We start from the raw sequence: 17,686 nt of genomic DNA, 5'->3' as shown, positions 1-17,686 counted from the left end.
TGACGACAATGACAACGTCAGATCTCACAAAAATAAAAAAATAAAAAAAAGAAAATTTATTTTATTTTACTTCTAAAAAATCAAATAAACTTTATTTGCCAACCTAATATAAAATTGGAATAGCCTCAAAATCGCGCGGCGAAAACTCGTGGCAAATTATTCTCGTGCCGTACTTTAAATTTGATTTTAAAATCACCAAAAAGCATTATCGTGTCGCGAAATATATAGAAATATAACGTTTTTCCTTCATTCCGAGTGAAGAAGGTTAAACAAGTACTGAAATAGCCGTATTCGTCGTGGAAAACCACTGGAGGGATCAGAGAAGTAAAGTTTCCCGTAACTTATTGCCAGCGGATTCTCGCTACACCTGGTACTTTGTTCATCCGCGCACGCAGCAGGAGACGAGTATACTATGCGTACTTTCGTGGATCAAACTCGTACCTCACCTCCGTAATCTTTGCTAATACCTCGAATATTCGTAAGCTAGCACTCAAGGCTAAACGGGAAGCATAATTAGGTGTGGAAACGTAAATGCTCCGCTGACGATCAGTTATTTGTACCGTACGCGTATACACGCACGTGCTTTAATCCTCAGCCATAACGAGCTACACCCGTCTGAGTGCGAAACAGCATTAGCGAGGAGTTAAAGTTGCACAAGTTAAATTGAGAGATTCGAAAAAGAAGAAAAAAAAATAATAAATAAAAGTGATACAATTAATAATAACTTTTAAAGACGAGTTATATAAATACAATTAATACTAAAGTACGATTGTCTCACTCGACAACGAATAATTGTATCGAATATCCCTTTTATTTAAATTGAAACAACACCACAGACACTCGACAAAGATACTCGATATTCCTCGACGAGTGGAAAGAAAACCACCGCGTTATCTGACGCGGTTATAAGATGAAAGCGCGCCGCAGCGCCCGATTGCGACATCAGAAAAAAAAAAGAAAAAAAAAACCCCGATTAAGATTCCGTCGAATTTTTTAAAAGCTCAATAGAGCAGCGCTTTACGACGCTCGCTCAGCGTTACTATTTTCCGAAAAGACAACGGAGATACTCTCGGTGAGGCTAGTCGAGACGGAGACTGCGAACAAAGAGCGCGGCTCAGTTTTAAGCCAGTCCGTGCTGTTCTAACAATAGCGACACACATCGGCATTTAGACGCGGGATACAATGTATACTTTTTTCTCTCGCGAGCGAAATCATTCGAAACGACGGTCGAGCGAGACGGTGAACCGTGGATAAAGAAAAGAGAGCGAAGAGGGTGAAAGGCGGCGATGGTGGGAAACGCGCAGTGGAAAAATAAGAATTTCAAATCCAATTTTCCGAGGCATATTTAATAGTCATCCCTCTGCCGCTCTCACCATCGCGGCCATCACCGTCGACCCGACTTGTGAGCACTCTCCATCGTTCCCGTCCATCTCTATAGCGAAATTTGCCACCTCTAGAGGTCCCTCTCTCCGCCATCGAAGAAATGAATAATTGAAGAATACATTAAATTAGGTTCTAAAGAGAAGAGCAAGAGAAGCAGAGGAACGGGAAAGGGATTTGCCGGTGACAGCTTTTGCCATTATTGCATCACGATAAGTCGCAGGGGTTATCGATTACCGGGCGGATGCGATCGTTAATTTACGAAAATCTCACGGATATTATTTTAGGATATATCCGACGTCTAGTAGTAGTAATAGACACGAGCTATTTTCCCTCGACTATCTCGCTATTACGCGCTTTAAAGCCCGACTTAATAGCACGCGAGTATAAACGCGGTGGAATTCAACCGATAATCTGACGAGAACACGCCCGTACGGTGAACTAAAATTCACGGAATTACCCTGAATTTCCCGCCGTGAAACGCGGAGGGGTGACTTATAACCGCGTTGCGTCACGATTCTTTCGGTCTTACCCGTAATGCGTGTTTCGGGATATCGGACTCGACGTTGCTCCTCGCGCTTAATTGCACTTGTAAGACGCCCGGGAGATACGGAAGGCGGATTTTCATTGCGACACGAAAGAAACGATTTAATGCCTCGAGCACGAGGCCGACGTTCCTCTGCGAGGGGGCTCAATGGTGACGTTAATCGGCTTTTCTAGTAAGTGGCGTATCACTCGAAAGAGATAAATCGAGGCGGAGAACCATTCGTTTTGCCTTGTAGGTTTGTTACCCGTTCCAATTAGCCGCGATTCTTTGGCTGAAGACTTCAATCAATTTCGCAGAAGACTAGGTCACAGATGCTACCAATTACGCTCCGCCGGTGGGTAGCGTCATCTTTTTCTATCGTCTCGCGTCCAGGAAGAAGTAGGGTAAATGATTTTTCTCTCCTCCGGGACCGGCGGCGGGGAACCCGATCGAACGAACGAAAACCATTTGACGACTTTTACTCCAATAATTGTCGTGAGAGCTCGCGACTGTTACGACCCGGGGTAGTCAAGTCCGACCCGTTTCTTTCTCCTGTCCCTTCCCCTCCCCCTCATCTTTCTCCTCTCATACTTCTCCCCTTTCCCCCTCTCCCAACGAGCGGCAATAATTTTCTCGACTCGATAAATCCAATACTATGGAACGACGAATTACAGTAAAGGTAGCCTCGAAGCCGTTTAACGCCACTTTCGCGAACCGACGAACCGTATTTGCTGCGCGGCTGTACGAAATAAAGTTTTCCTCGTAATACTAATTGTTAGAGACTATTTTCTTGCGTCCCGCTTCCCTACCTCCAACATTATCTTGAAAAAGATACACGTACGAATGCATAAACGGAATTCGCTATGTATTTCGAGCATAAATGCAATCTTGAATTTCGATGTTACGTAACGATGCATAAATATTAAACGAAGATGGGTTAAGCTTTATGTAGATTTATCACAGTCGGATTCAAATAAAGCAGATAAAGTTATGGGTATGCGCTAGTTTCGGAAATCTCGTTACACCGTACATTAATAGATCCCGGGACTTCTCGGTAAGCCTGTTTGTACACCGCTAAACAAAAAGATAGCACATGTGTGCTATTATTAAGTTCTCGCGGATACAGTTAAAATCCTCTAAATTTGAATAATGGTACAGGTACTCCCCCAATTATTTATCATATTATCAAATGTATAAGAATATTTTTGCTTATTTTATTAAAAAATACAACAAGAAAGATCGCACGATTTTCAATTGTCACAAGAATATCCAAAATTAACTGTCGCGATTAGCAATGGATTATACATGAAATTGAAAATACTCCTCGAATTAGAGCTCCACAATTAAAATTAGACATGATGAAATATAATGATAAATTTATGAAATTCTAACTGAATCCATGAGAACTTAACGACAGCATACATACATGTTCTATTTTTTTTAAATCCACGAGTGAATCGTGTTTACGTATAAAATTCATAAAATAAATATATCCATTTATAAGTATATATTCGCGATATAAGCAGTCTCGGAAAGATGCTATAATTAGAATAAATCAGTATCTTCTAAAGAAGGGAGAGAAAAAAAAAATAGAAATTTAAGTCTAAAGTACTTAAAACAGATAACGAAATTTGCCGTCGAGATTACGAAAAAAGGTACCGTGCTTCGCGGTTACGCGATAAAATTACATGATAAAGACAACGTGGCGTAAGCACAGGGCTCATTGGAATATCAAATGCCACGTTCCGGTTCGCTTAAGACAACCGCGATAAATTATTACGAATCCAGATAACACACGGTCGTCGCCTCTGTCGTTTCTTTGCAACAACGTACCGAGGAAAGTATTACTTTAAATAGAGTACTCGATTGACGTCGCTGATCACAAATGCAATGATACGCTCGAACTTAAATCTTCGTCGCGCTGGAAGGAAGTTACGACTTAAATTTTTGATACAATCGCTTTTGACGTTCACGAGAAAAGTCTCGCCGAGCTAAAAGCTTAGATTATCGTCGTTCTCGATCGATCGTCGCCCGGCTTCAAACGTAATCGGATTGCACGTTTAAACGCGCGAACGGACCTCATTCACGAGTTAGAAAGTAACCGTGCACGTTTTATATGAACATATAGAGAAATCCCGCTTTTAATCGCGGTCCTCGTGCATTATGAGCCCCAGGGTTCATTGTACCGTCGTTAAAAATACTATACTCGCGCAACGACCTGAATCGACAGTCACGCCTCGACAAAATCGATCGTTATAACGTTCGCTAACCATTGATGTACTGAACATATTTTTATATCTATTTTTATATCCGGTCTATAAACGTGCCCTCAAGAAGGTTGATCGGGGGCTTCGTGGCATCTGCATCGGTGATTATTTTTGCGCGGAAAATTTATCGCGACAAGTACCACACGTGGTAAAAGCTTACGCGTTTCCATTTACAAACATTGCGCGAGTCGAATTGTATGAACAGTTAAATCAATGTAAACTTGCATTACACGTTAAATATCATATTTTATATTTATTAATGGGCGCAAATATTCATTTCAGGTTAATTGTGTTTGTGTAAAACTGTCGTACTCGCGATATTTTGGGGGAGAAAAAAAAATTAAAAAAAAAACTCTCCTCCCTTCCCCGAAGTACATACAACATGAAAAGCGACCGCCGTTTGAGCACGAGCACGTTCGTTCGGTCCTTTTTGCCGAATTGTATTTAATGCCAACATACCTATCGGAAAAATCGCGTAAAAACATTTATCCCCTAAATGTGCGATGAAACTACCTACGTGTTCGTTCAACGGTTACATCGTCGCGTGTTCGCCGACGTCATCTCGGTATGCAATTATTGCCGCGTCCCGGGTGCGAGAAGAAAAATGCTCTAACCGAAGGGGTGAGGCCGTTGAAAGAGGTGCGGAAGAAGGGAATATCTTTCGCACTCACCTGAATGGGCGAGCTTCTTAAGGAATGCTTCGTAGCGTGCGGCCAGACTAGCGGGGGAACGGCGGCTCACCGCATTTTTCCACGCTGTATACGTCGTTGTCGAGTGTTCACGTGTGCCACTACTATTACCACCCACCGACAGGAACCCACTACTACTATTATTGCTATCAACCAGCACCAGCACCACAATAGTAGACGCGGAAATGACTGCCTTTTATCTCACCCCCGTCTCACGCTAACGCTCTCTGTCTCGTGAAAACGCGGGATTACTTTGGGCCGCTTTTGGCCGGCCGACCGAGAAAAACGTTCACTCGCGTAACCGCGTCGCAGGACAATACAGAACGACGTTCGATGACGATACAGTCGCGAATTACGGTCCCTTTGCTAAGCGTTCAGACACTCATCGCGCCGACTATTTGACCAAACGTACGAATATCTACTTGGGCGTACCGCCTGATTCGTCATTGACTCATTCTACTGATCGCGACTCTGATGGCAAGTATGAGTATCGAGCAGAGAGAAAGAGAAAAAGTGACGAAGAAAAACGGAGCTTTGCCGGGAACGAACGACGTTATATGATACGATAAAACCACGTTGCTGGACGGTGCTGAAACACGTTCTACCCCTGCTGAGACCGGGGGTTAAACTGAATCTAAAAGCCACGGTCGTACGCTGACGGTGCTCGAGCGCATGCTCCGTATTTCCTCGGCTGGTCTGTGTGCGTGAGGCACGTCGCTTCATATATATATGTATATATATATATATATATATTCCACAACGTGCCTATACAGGGTGGTCAAGAAAAACCTTTCGCGCTAAAAGAAAATCGCCCCTTTACGGTAGTTCCGCACTTCGCTCCGCGGAAGGGTCCGGAGCTTTCGGACGCAATCCCTCGCACGTTCGCCGGCGTTCGCTTTCTACCCCTAAATTCGATTGCCGACCCCGTGGCCGTAAAGATACGGGAAAGCGGTGCCGGCAACTCGTTGCAAACTCCTTTTTCTCGGCGCGACGCGGTAAAATGGCAAGCGGCTCGTTTTTGCACGACTCATTTGATTTCTTTTTTTCACTCGCCCGCTCTTGCTCTCCCCGCCTTCCTTTCTCTCTTTCTTATCCTCGAAACGAGGCACAAAATAACGACCTAGCAGCGTGGACTCGCAACCGAAGGAAAACTCACGTTTTGCTGAAACAAGCAGCGGCCGGCGTCGCGTCCCACCAACGATGCAATTTGTCGCGACTAGTCATCTCATATTTTTGATTTAAAAAAAAATGTATATACCTATATATATATAAAGAGAAAAACCTTCGTTCGCCATAAAACAACAACGATTTTAATTTAAAATACTGCGTCAACTGACACGGCAACAAGTACACGGCCAAGGAATTTCATCGCGCTTCTACGATTTTGCCGAAAAGATTGTCGTCGAGTTACGAACCATCGCCAACCCTCTAGCATGTCGTCGAACCAAGTGCACCGTTTTAATAACGAGCATACTTCGAGTTTACCGGATAAAGGAGCACGCGCGTGCAGCGCATTCTATTTCTCTCTTCCGTTTTCTCTAAGCTGTATACAAAGTGAATACACAGATTACGTAAACCGATTGCATAAAAAAAGAAAAGAAAAAAAAACAAAAAAGAGAGAGAGAAAGATTGCGAGAAAAATAACTTAAAAAAACGCCTAACTAAGCAATAACGACTATACTGTAGTTCAACAAGTTTCTTGTTCCAGCGACTACGTCTATGTCGCGTCTACGCCTGTGTCTACTTCCACCCTCGACAACCGCGCCAAATTTCGTTACGGCGCGCCTGAATGCAGCGAAGCTGGACTATGCGCAAAGGGTTAACGAAGTAACCATGATGCCGAGCTTCTCACCTTCGCCTACTCCTTCATTCTGCGGTCATCAACCTACGTTCTAAGTAACGAGAAGGACGATTTGCTGTCGACCTCGGTCCTTTTACGATCTTGCTTTCACAGACGAGATCTTTGCTCTTTTCATTCACGACAGACGGAGACCGGATTTAATAAAGTATTCCTCGTCGCGGCTTTTATTTCGCGGCGTCGCGGTCGCGACGTCACCCACCGGTCGCACCCGTAGGATCCCCCTCCTCACCCTCCCGGAACCCTGACCACGGCTGATCGTGGCGGGAATACGGAAAATTTTTATCTTTCTCCGGACGGATAAGCTGCCCGAAGCAAACACGAAGGGAAACTCGGACGGGCAGAAAAGACGGCGCACGAAACGAAGGAGGAAGCGCACGCGGAGAAAACTCGTTTAATGACGGCGGGAGAGTCTCGCGGAGCTGATACGTAGCGGACGACACGGAATACATCCGGAACGAGATGCAAATTACGGACTTACGAAGTATTGTTACGGACGTGCGACGGCTTACGTTGCAAATAATAAACGGCCGCCGATGCCCCGCGTTCGGAAAGTCGGCTCGAGACGGGAATAAATATCCGCCCGTTGCCGCTATTACCGTTTTACTTTGCAGAAATTGAGAAACGCGAGCGCAGCGGAATATGGTACAAGAATTGCATTTGCCGCCCCGCCTGTTTATCACTTCGTGCGCGCGTTCATTACGTCGCATCGCGCGCGGTCGTACTTTTTCAAATCGAACACGTCGGGGCTCTCGTGTCTGCCGCGGAAGTTTTTTGGATACGAAAGTGAGCGAGGCAAGAAAGAATTAGTACCCGCGAGGAACTTGGTAAACTTGTGCGTAACTTTTCATTTTCGCGAGGAACTTTCAGCGCGGACAATAAAAATCCCAAACCCGCAAACGTATATTCTAAGTTTCTCCCTGATATTAATTTATCTTTCTAATTCCAAAGTTTCGACGACGTAGGCGGCGATTCGTTTCGCGCATGTTAAACGAAGTGAAAATGTTCAAAGGAATAAAACGGTCGTAACTGACGAAATGTTTCGCGAATGATGCTTTGACGATATCTCGGTATCGCGCGAGAGTGAAAAGAATTTATTGGAGTTCGAAGTCGCAAACGTTCCTGCGTCGATATCGTATCAACGGATTTACTAAAGATTCCCAAGAGTTCTTTCGCGCCGATGTGCATCCGTTGCGGAAATGCACCTGCGAGATATACGAGACTTACGTATACCATACCTAGGCGCGCGAATGCAAATCTTACGTACCTATTTGACGCATTTAGAGCATGGCAAATTTTGGCAAACCTCCCTTCTTTCTCTTTCCACACATACGTATACGTGGAATTATTTTTAAGACGGCGACGGATCCTGCGATAGTTAAAACTCTACAAAGATATTTCTGTCCAATACAAAAGAAACCGCGGCGTTATTTGCCGCGCAAGATAAAAGCGCGCCGGCAGCCCAGACGCGACGTCAAAAAAAGCTGATAAAGATCCGTCGCCGTCGAGCGATTGGTTTGCCCGATTTCCCGAGGACCGATAAGAGGCGCTTTACGACGCTGGCATAGCGTCGCTTATTTCTTTTCGAAAAAGACAACGGAGGCACTCTCGGGTGCGTTTAATCGAGTCGGCGACTACGGGTCAAAGAGCGCCTTCTCGGAAAGTGATCGAGTGTACGAGAGGCTGCGAATTGTCTGTGAGAAATAAAGTTTCATTCTCGTATTACTAAGCGTGGCTATTTCTTGCGTGTATTCCTTCTCCTACATATACAATATATATTATACGACCAGTAGCTAAGAGGGATGCAAACGTCGTGCCCGAGACTAAAATACTAAAGTGAGCTTAAATGCGTTGCCATAGGGACCGGGGGCTCGGAATCAGCGGAGTAAGTAGATAGGTAAAACGCGAGGTTGGAAGACGGAGGCCGCACACAAGTATGCCGTGTGCTGGATGACGACGCCGACGACAACGGACGAGAAGAGTCCCGTCATGCGCGCCGTCGTGAACTCTTCCATTTCTTTCTTTTCCCATTCGCTTCGCTATTTTATTCGACCGGAGAAGAGATTCCCGAGGATTTTCCCCCTTTCTCAAACCCCCACCCCCCGCAACAACCCAGCGCGCGCCACTTAACTGTCCGGAAGTAAGTGCAATCGAGATTTTCATGGATTCACGCGCGAAATTGAAACCCACCGTCCCTCGTGAGATCAGCCGCGGATGCGAAAGCGCGGCATTCTCAATGCGGCTCCGGAATGTCGGACCTCTCATCGCGCCGACGTTCTTCGGTCTAGGACGGATGCTCTCTCTTACTTTTTACGAAGCGCGAAAGAAATGGAACAACGAGAATAGTCGGATAGTCTTGGAGAAACTTTGCCGGAAAAGTGGATTTCGCGCGGAGGCCCCGCGGAGGAACGATCGCGAGAGACGGAACGAACTTCGTCCCGCGCGTCGTTATTTCGGCCCGGATTGCCTAAATTTAAATTTATCCAAAGTGTCGTATATACGAATAAATTATCGCGAGGAGCGAAATATCTATTATAATTTCTCTCGGCGAGAAATAAACGGCTGGGAGCTCGCCTGCTAGGTCGCGTTCGCGGGCTGCCTTGAAAAATTTTTCCACGAGCGCGTGAAGAGAAAACGTAGGCGATTCGAAGAGAATATTTTATCGGAAAGAAAGACTCGCGGTGGAAAGGTATCGTGGAAAAAATATTGGTAGGAACGATCCGCCGGAGCTCTACAAAGCTTTTTATAAACGAGTTCGTGTAAAAGAGAAAGAGATATAGTTACAAATGTCGTACTGTTATAAATATTCACGTTTGGAAAAAAAAAAAAAAAAAAAAACCGTAAGAGGGACGAGAAAGGGAAATTGTTCTTAATTTACCTAACTTTGTTTCCGAACGAGTATGAACAATTGCACGATAAAACGGACGCTGCATAGCCAAAGTTGCATCCTGGCATTGAGAAACTCCGTTTCTAAACGGTGAGAGTATGATTCGCATGAGGGGATCGGTTAAAAAGCGTAAGCAATTCTATTCGACGAACGATACTCGAAGATACTGTCGAAGAAACACGAGTTAACTACGCGTATCACGGAATCTTTGATCATCGGAGGCGCGATCAAACGCCGTTCCACAAACGCAACGTTCACCCAGCGCGTCGTGCTTTGTTCAAGGTCTCTTTAGGAAAAAGCCGATAAAAAAAAATCCGCGCTCAGTTTGCAACTTATCGTTCGTAGCTGCGAGCTACTTGTTACGAACAGTAGTTTATGAGGAACGAGGGGGAGGGGAGAAAGGGCGATGGACGATGCAGGAAACGCGGGTGGTTGTACGGTAAGGAGATAGAGAAAACGGAAAAGTCTCGAGGGAGAGACGTATAGCGCGCTGACGGTCGTAAATTCGTCGTGGATCGAAAAACGGCCGGAGAAAAAAAAAAAAAAAAAAAAAAAAAATAGTGAACGACGATGTCCCACCATCGTCGATATTCGCGTTTCCTTAACCGGTCGTTGTAACAGCCCACGAGTTGAACACGAATCGGCACGCAAATCGATTTCGTTATTCGTAACGACCGTTTAATGAATGCTGTAAGTGACAGCTTTGCTAACACGTTGAAAGCGGTGGAGAGAAAAGCCGGATTTGCTGCATTATTAAATACAATAGGTTGAAACGTTTCTTTCTGGCGGCATTAAAATTACGTATAAAATTTATTTTTTTTTTTTTAATATTAAAAGAAGTAGAAAATATTAGTTTGAATTGAAATTGGAATGTTTAAATATTGGGGCGGAAATAATATGTATCGATCGCTGAAGAGAAAAATTGAGAAAAAAAAAAAAAAAAAGAGAGCGAGAGAGAAAATTCAAATAAAGGTCAAGTTTTTTTTTTTTTTTTTGAAGGGTTTTAATGAAGAATGATAAAGCTCGGGGTAATGATTTAAAAATAAAATAAAGATAAAATTAAATTAAAATAAATTAAATGTATAGGAAGCACGAGGAAACCGAGTGCCCGGAGATGGTATGGAGAATTGAATATTTATATAAAAGTAAATTAAATTAGAAATAAGTAATATATGTATAAATTCGTTAAAGTGATAAAGATAAGATTTATGTATAGATTAATTAATTTTATGCGATTTTATGGTTGTTCGAGTTTGCGATCTTAAGAAAATCGCAATAAATATCCATCTAATCTAATATATATCGATCGCGTTACGTGGCCGACGTGAAAATTAATAATATCGTACTTATCGATACATTTTAACGACAATGCTGTTTAAAGGGGATAAATTGACGCTGCGGACGTGAAATTTTCATCGCGGGGGAAAATGACGTATCTCTCCGCGCCCTAGAACAATGGCGAGAGAAAAGCTGTTCGTTGCGGGCTGTCGATCACGGATTAAACTTCAGCGCCGTGACGCGTGTCGCGGAGTTTTTGGCACGCTTTCTCGCGGGCAAAACGAACTTTCCTTGTCCTCGATCGTGAATGATGCGGGTGAAGTTTCTGGAGCGGCGGACGGACGGGTGAACTCGACACTCGTCTGGGGAAAGGAATCCCAGAAGCCGCAAAGGAACTCGATCATTTCGTATATATATCTATATAATACGTACGAAGCTTGTATTCAGTCGCCGCAGACGTCTTGCCGGCGCGGCGTGGGTTAGCAAACCCATTTCCTTCGAGCTCACCGAAAGCCTCGAAGGAACGAAGCTTTGAATCCCTCTTCGTGAATATGGGCTTCAGCGGAAAAGAAGACGATGCCGCCCGCCCCGCCGTCTTTGCGACTTTGATTAAAGATTTAACTCGAGGATATAACGGCGGTTTCGCGAAAGAGGATCTTTCAATCGCATTTATCTCGTATAAAAAGCGAGCGCAGCAATTACCCAATGTCCGCGAGGACCACGCGATTAAATTTCCACACGCCTTGAGATTATCACAGGGGGTATTTAAGGAAAACCGAATTAAGCCGTAGCGTAGAAAAGCGACGCTGGGGTATAAAAATCGAGAGAAAACGGCTAATATTAAATTAAAACGCCGACGGTGAGGCAAACTCATTAACATGCCGGAAAAATTTTATTTGTTTTTCTATCAAAGTAGAAAAGGGAAGCTCCCTCTCTCTCCTCAAGAGAATATTGCGCAAAGTTGAATGTCCATCGAACGCCTTTATTATACATTTTATACGCCAGGAAAGAGACTGAAAATAGCACACGCCGAGAAAAACACGATGAAAATACAGTTTGTATCTCGTGCTAAAAGCAGTTAATCGCCTACTCCGCCTTGGCTAACGACTGCTTAATTCTTTCAAGTTCTGTGTTGAAGGTAATCGTGCATCTTGCAGTATTTTATCTGAAGGGACCGCAATTAACCGTTACTGCAAGATGTGCGGCCGCGTAAATTCTTTAAAATGACATGCTCACGTTCCGACGTTATAACGCGCGACCTACGACGTATAAAATAAGTGGCAGAGCGCATTTTTCCGAGGTCTGTCACGTCTCGCGAGTGTGATAGAGGGAAACTCAACCTGCGAGATCACGAGGAAGCTCGATCACTTTGCCGGCAGCTTTTCATCTGGGCCTAGCAAATCCATTCCCGTCGACTCCATAATCGCGAACCGTAGCACCGAAGGGATTCCCAACACTTCGCTAAAGATACGCGGATATACGAGAGTTAGAGACGAGATCAACAAACGGTGGGTGAGAACCAGACTTCCCATCCACCCCTGCCGGGAAAAGAAACGACCTGCTATTTCCTAGCGGTTAGGCCTTTTTTTTTCACGTATCCGAGAACACAGGCCAGAGAGTGACGTATACGGCTATCAGCGAACCCTTTTCACGATGCTCAGATAAGATAAGATCGTTACGCCGTAATCGGCGCAATCATCTTGACAACGATTCGGCACTGCGATCATTCGTACTGTCCAATTAAGTTGATCTCCGCAACATTAACGGCCTTAGCGTTAACAGTTTCCCGATTCCCGAAAAAGTCACGCTTTGCGAGATTTCACCGTGATTCTAATGCGCGAGGGAGTAACAAATTACTACTACTAATGTACTAAAGTATATCCGTAACAATTAATATTGCCTACAACTTGTTAACAGTTTATTAAATAAAGTAAAGTAATACCGATATTGTTTACCACGGAGTAATTGCATATTTCTTCACAGTAATTAAATTTGCGAAACATTAATATTTCATCGAATTTTTAAAAGAATGTTAAAGTATTTAAATTAATAATTTTAGTTAACGACCGGCTGTTGAACAGGTGAGACGTATAAAAAGAGAAATTGCGACGAGTCTTTTTTGTTTATTTTATCGTAAAGATCGGATTCACCGACTGCATCAAGACCGCCAAATTAAAAACCGAAGAATAAAAAGAGTTTTACTTTATATTTGTTAATTAAAATTTTTTTTCTTTTTTAATTTGACATTGATTCTTTTACTTTCTTACGATTGTTGTTGATCAAGATGAATGAAAGCAATCGGAATTAATAGAACGAGCTCTGGTGTAGATAACAGACGTGAGTGCTGGGAGTCGAAGAGACACCCGGGTGCCCACTTTAATAGTATGCGTTACACGCGACTTACACGGAACAAAAGCCGAAACAGGGTTACTAAACAAAAGACTCAAGATTTTCAACGCGCCGGTCGTTGTGAAGCGTCCTCGGTTACACTCCAAAGGAAAAGAGCGGCGTTGTCGAGGGCACGGAAGGCTGGGCTGAAAGGGCGACTAGTGAGAAACGGGGAGAAAAGGAGAGAAACGGGGAGCTTTGCGAGCTTTTATCGCGTCATCCGGGCGGCGGTGACTGCCGACCGCCCCTTTTTTTTCCTCTTTTTATTTTTTTTTTATTTTCGAGTGTACTTCAGCGCATATTTTCACGTTTTCAACACCGTTACGCGTAACTTCTGTCCCCTCCCTACCTCACCTACCCGCGACACTTCGTCCTTTTCGATCCGTCAAATCCGTCTCTCCTATTCGCTCTCTTACGCCGCCGACAGCGTGTTGCGAGAGAGCCGAGGCATCGAGGCCTTCGCAGCGAGGGACAGAGGGTGCGCGATTGCGACTGCCGTAGGGAAACCGGGGGAACCAGACCAGCTGCAATACCGCGATACACAAACTTATTGGCGAAACTCGCGAAACTTGCGCGAGGCTTTTGGAATTCCAAGATGGCGAATATATCCGCATAGCGGATTAACCTGAGAATACCTTTGGCGGATCGAAAGACGGGAAAGGAGAGAAAGCGAGGGAGATGGAAAAAGATAGGGGATGCTGGGATTGCTACAGATGAAAAATAAAATGCTGACGAAAATTCATAACATGCGGTACAATTCCGCTATTGTGCGGGCGCTCGCAATATTAGCAGATGCGATTATGGCAAAAAGTATTCTTTGCTATTTCAAATGTTGGAAGGCAATATAGAAGCTATAAAGGGATTATTTTTTTTTTTTTTATAAAAGAAGAAAGAAGGAAATTGTACATTTTCCGTTTTAAACGCGATACGATCTATTATAGCTGTCGAACTCGAATTCCGTTGCACTAAATTGTCACACGGTCAACCTAATTAAGCAATGTCATTTACGAGTGAAACAACTCTCCAAATGAATTTTAGCGAGAAAATTTTGCTTTCTCTGGCGCAGTTGCTTCTCTACGTAGTGCGATTACGAGAGAGAAGGAAAAAGAAAAAGTAAAAAAAAAAAAAAAAGGAGGATTAAATTAGCCGATCTATTTATGGCAACCATCTATAGAATAAAAATTAAATATCTTAGCGGAATACAAAAATACTCTGAATATTAAATTTGAATTTACAAACTACTTTTCATTGCATTGTATTAAAATGTTATCGTTTATACGGTTTATTAATTTATATTGCCTTTAGAAATTTTTATCAAAAGAATTTTCATTAAAATACTTGTTAAATGAGACATGATTTTTTCATATTTGTATCCATCTTATTAATTTATTTATGGAAATATGAGATTGTTGACGAGTCGAGAATAATTTAAACATGAAAGGCTAAATATCTACATCACAGAAAGGAGTATAACGCAACGGCACTCTTTAAGAAAGAAACAAGACAATGTCTTACACTAGAAAAAAAAAAAAGAATAAAAAAAAATATTTAAAAAAATATGACAAAAGTATGTCATACAATTTTATAAAAATAACATAAAAATGACAAAAATATCACTTAATAGAAACGTATGGAGAAAACATGTGTCATGTAATAATAATACGCTACGTCAATAGAAAGTTTGCTTTATATTACTTTGTAAAAACATTCAGCTGCAAAAGCTTTTCAAAAATCGACCCGTTTCATGTAAAAGGATACAATAAAAGATTACACGGCACTAAAAGCTGCGAGGACAGACGCGGATTGAAATACGAGAGACGCCTCGGGACTAATCCGAAGCCAGTTAAGGGAATCGCGAGGGCACATCCGCGACAGATGCTCCCGCAAGCGCGAGAGTACAATACGTTCAGTCAGCATTTGCAAGCAAGCATGAGCGAGTTCCGTGCAACAGTAAGAGCCGGCGTACGACAAAGCGTATAGAAACGTAGCCGGTCGCGAAGAGTATATACACTTTCGTGTCATGCCTAGCGAAATTCACGCGTTTAAACTTAATCGGAATTTAAGCCGAGTTAATTAAATACAGAAATGCGAACGTAGAATGTGGAAGACATACGCGCAAAGGCAAGTCTGGGTAAAATGGAAGGACCGGAGAGAGGAAAAGGAGGAGACGAACACATTTAGAGAATTCTAGAAGCGTTTGTGATACGCTATCGGAAATAGCTATTAATTAGAACTGTTGATCCACCGTTCCGAGAGGTCAACCACATATAGGGATTCGTTCGCGAGTTCTTCTCCTAAATCTAACTAAAGTTACGGATCGTTATCCCGAAATTATTATAAAAATATACATATATTATGTGTCTTGAAAATAAATTGACGATGCGAGTGATATTAAAAAAGAAGGAATATTTTAAAGATACTTGTTTTATAACGAGCAATATTCGCAATATTAAAAATTATTCTGACAATTAAATAAAATACTGGAAATAATTAACATCATCAGAAATAAGACGGTAATGCAAATGTTAATACGGCAATAAAATTGCATTGCCGAGAATGGCAATCAATGTACATTTTATTTTAATATGTGGTTGACTCCTCGCAGCGTTCTATATTTTCCACTCGAATTTACGAACGTTCAACTGAAAATTTTGTGCCTACCGTTCTCGAGATAGTCACAAAATTGGATACGTCGACGAGAATCGCCGACAAACTCTTTTTACGTCGCGCCCAGTATATACCCGCTTCAGCAGCAGTCATACGATAAGATCTTCAACGTAGTTTGCGAGTTCAGCGCCATTGAGATGAAAGTTTTACGATCGAATTCCTAACCGTGACAGCCGCTATTAAATATCGATCGCCGAAACACGTGACTGGCAAGACATTTTCTCGCACTTAAACTCGTAGATAAGAAAATCGATTATATAATAGTTGACTCGGCGATTTACTGAAGAATTTGAATATAAATAAAAAAATTCCGTAAACCAAAAACTATTTTTATTTTCTTAAAAAAAATTAAAAAAAAAAAAAAGATTATTCGGCAAACTAGAATTTTAACGCAAGTCTGAAAATTAATAATTCTACCTTTTTAATCAAGAGAAATGTTTCGAGCAAAAGACCTAACGACAATGAGCAACGAGCTAAAATCGATGATAAAATTAGGGGGGAAAAAACCCGGTTGAATTAACGCTAGCAGCAGTAACAAAATGCCCACCCAAAAATAAGGGAAAAATCAATTGAACGCGCGAGGATGAACCTCGCACAGAGAACGTTGTTAAAATACAACTGCGGGGGACGAGGACATCGCAGTGCAAATTATAAAAAGCCGCGAGCTGCACAAAGATAGAACGCGAGGCGAAACGCGATAAGACCGAACGGATAATCGGGGCAATGCGCATAATATACATATAAAACAGAATGTACGATTGTTTAATTTATTATTTTAAACGCGCGCCGGCAATGGATTTAGTAAACGATCGAGTTGTTATCGATGTCGCGAATAAATTAAGTTATTGCTCGCTAGGAGCGTGACAAAGTAAATTGTAAAATTTAAAACAAAAGATCAGTGTGAGTGTACACCCCAAGGCGTACGAGCCTCAGGTGTGAAATAAAAGTATTAACAAAGCGTAGATAGGCTTGCTTAAATTGTACTTGTATATTTAATTCATACCATCGCATTTATTTTTAATTCTAATAAAAGTATGATTAAGAAAGAGATTAATACAATTTAAAACATATTGTTTAATTTATATTTAAATAATTTTTGTATTTTGTAAAATTGTATAATTGTAATTTGTATAATTTGTATAATATATAAAAAGTTAAATGGTACTTTTCTTTTTAACTTTTTTAACTTTAAAATAAATTGTTTTTTTTTAATTATAATAAAATAGGTTTCTCTGCGTTAGTTTTATTTTAATATAGTTAATATAGTTACATTACACGTTTCTTCAATAAATAAACATTTAATTACTTATTCACGAGTTTCTTGTAAATGGTATGAATTAAACAAGTTTCCGAAAGCAAAGCATTGTGCATATTATAAATTTGTACTCACCAGTATCGATGCGCAGCAGCGGAGTTGTGAAATGAGCCTGTAACATACAAGAAAAAAATCAAATTATAATAACGTTCAAAGAAATACGTATTTAAAAGAAAAAAAAAATTATATTTGATTTAAAAAAAATTTATTTGCCTTTGAAACGGATGATTAATGGAAAATGTAATAAAAGACATGAATAAATAATGATGAATGCTTCTAATTAAATTGAACACCGCATATGCGAGCTGAAATTCATTGTTCGGTTAATTCTCGGTTTGGCTCGAATCCACTTTTGCGGAACGACGTTAAGTCACGAACTAAATGTATTTACAATTATCACCGAACTAGTTTCCCGAATAGAAAATCACAAA

General features: G+C 41.9%; 1 protein-coding gene across 11 annotated transcripts in view; it reads right to left on the bottom strand.

Annotated features, from left to right (window-relative positions):
- Lar (tyrosine-protein phosphatase Lar) overlaps positions 1-17,686 on the bottom strand; it is a 403,675-nt gene that overhangs the window by 385,085 nt on the left and 904 nt on the right. For 8 of the 11 annotated variants that reach the window (XM_070671186.1, XM_070671188.1, XM_070671201.1 and 5 more), the window contains exon 2: positions 17,331-17,367. In XM_070671186.1, the coding sequence (XP_070527287.1) occupies positions 17,331-17,367 (37 nt within the window). Of the gene's footprint in view, positions 1-4,844; positions 5,482-17,330; positions 17,368-17,686 lie in introns of those variants that run through there. The other 3 variants (XM_070671192.1, XM_070671194.1, XM_070671193.1) reach the window with 1 other exon arrangement.

This window comes from Cardiocondyla obscurior, linkage group LG22 (genome assembly GCF_019399895.1).
Source record: "Cardiocondyla obscurior isolate alpha-2009 linkage group LG22, Cobs3.1, whole genome shotgun sequence".
In the NCBI taxonomy this organism is placed as follows: Eukaryota; Metazoa; Arthropoda; class Insecta; order Hymenoptera; family Formicidae; genus Cardiocondyla; species Cardiocondyla obscurior.
The sequence above is the reverse complement of the archived record's forward strand: the minus strand, read 5'-3'. Positions and strand labels throughout refer to the sequence as shown.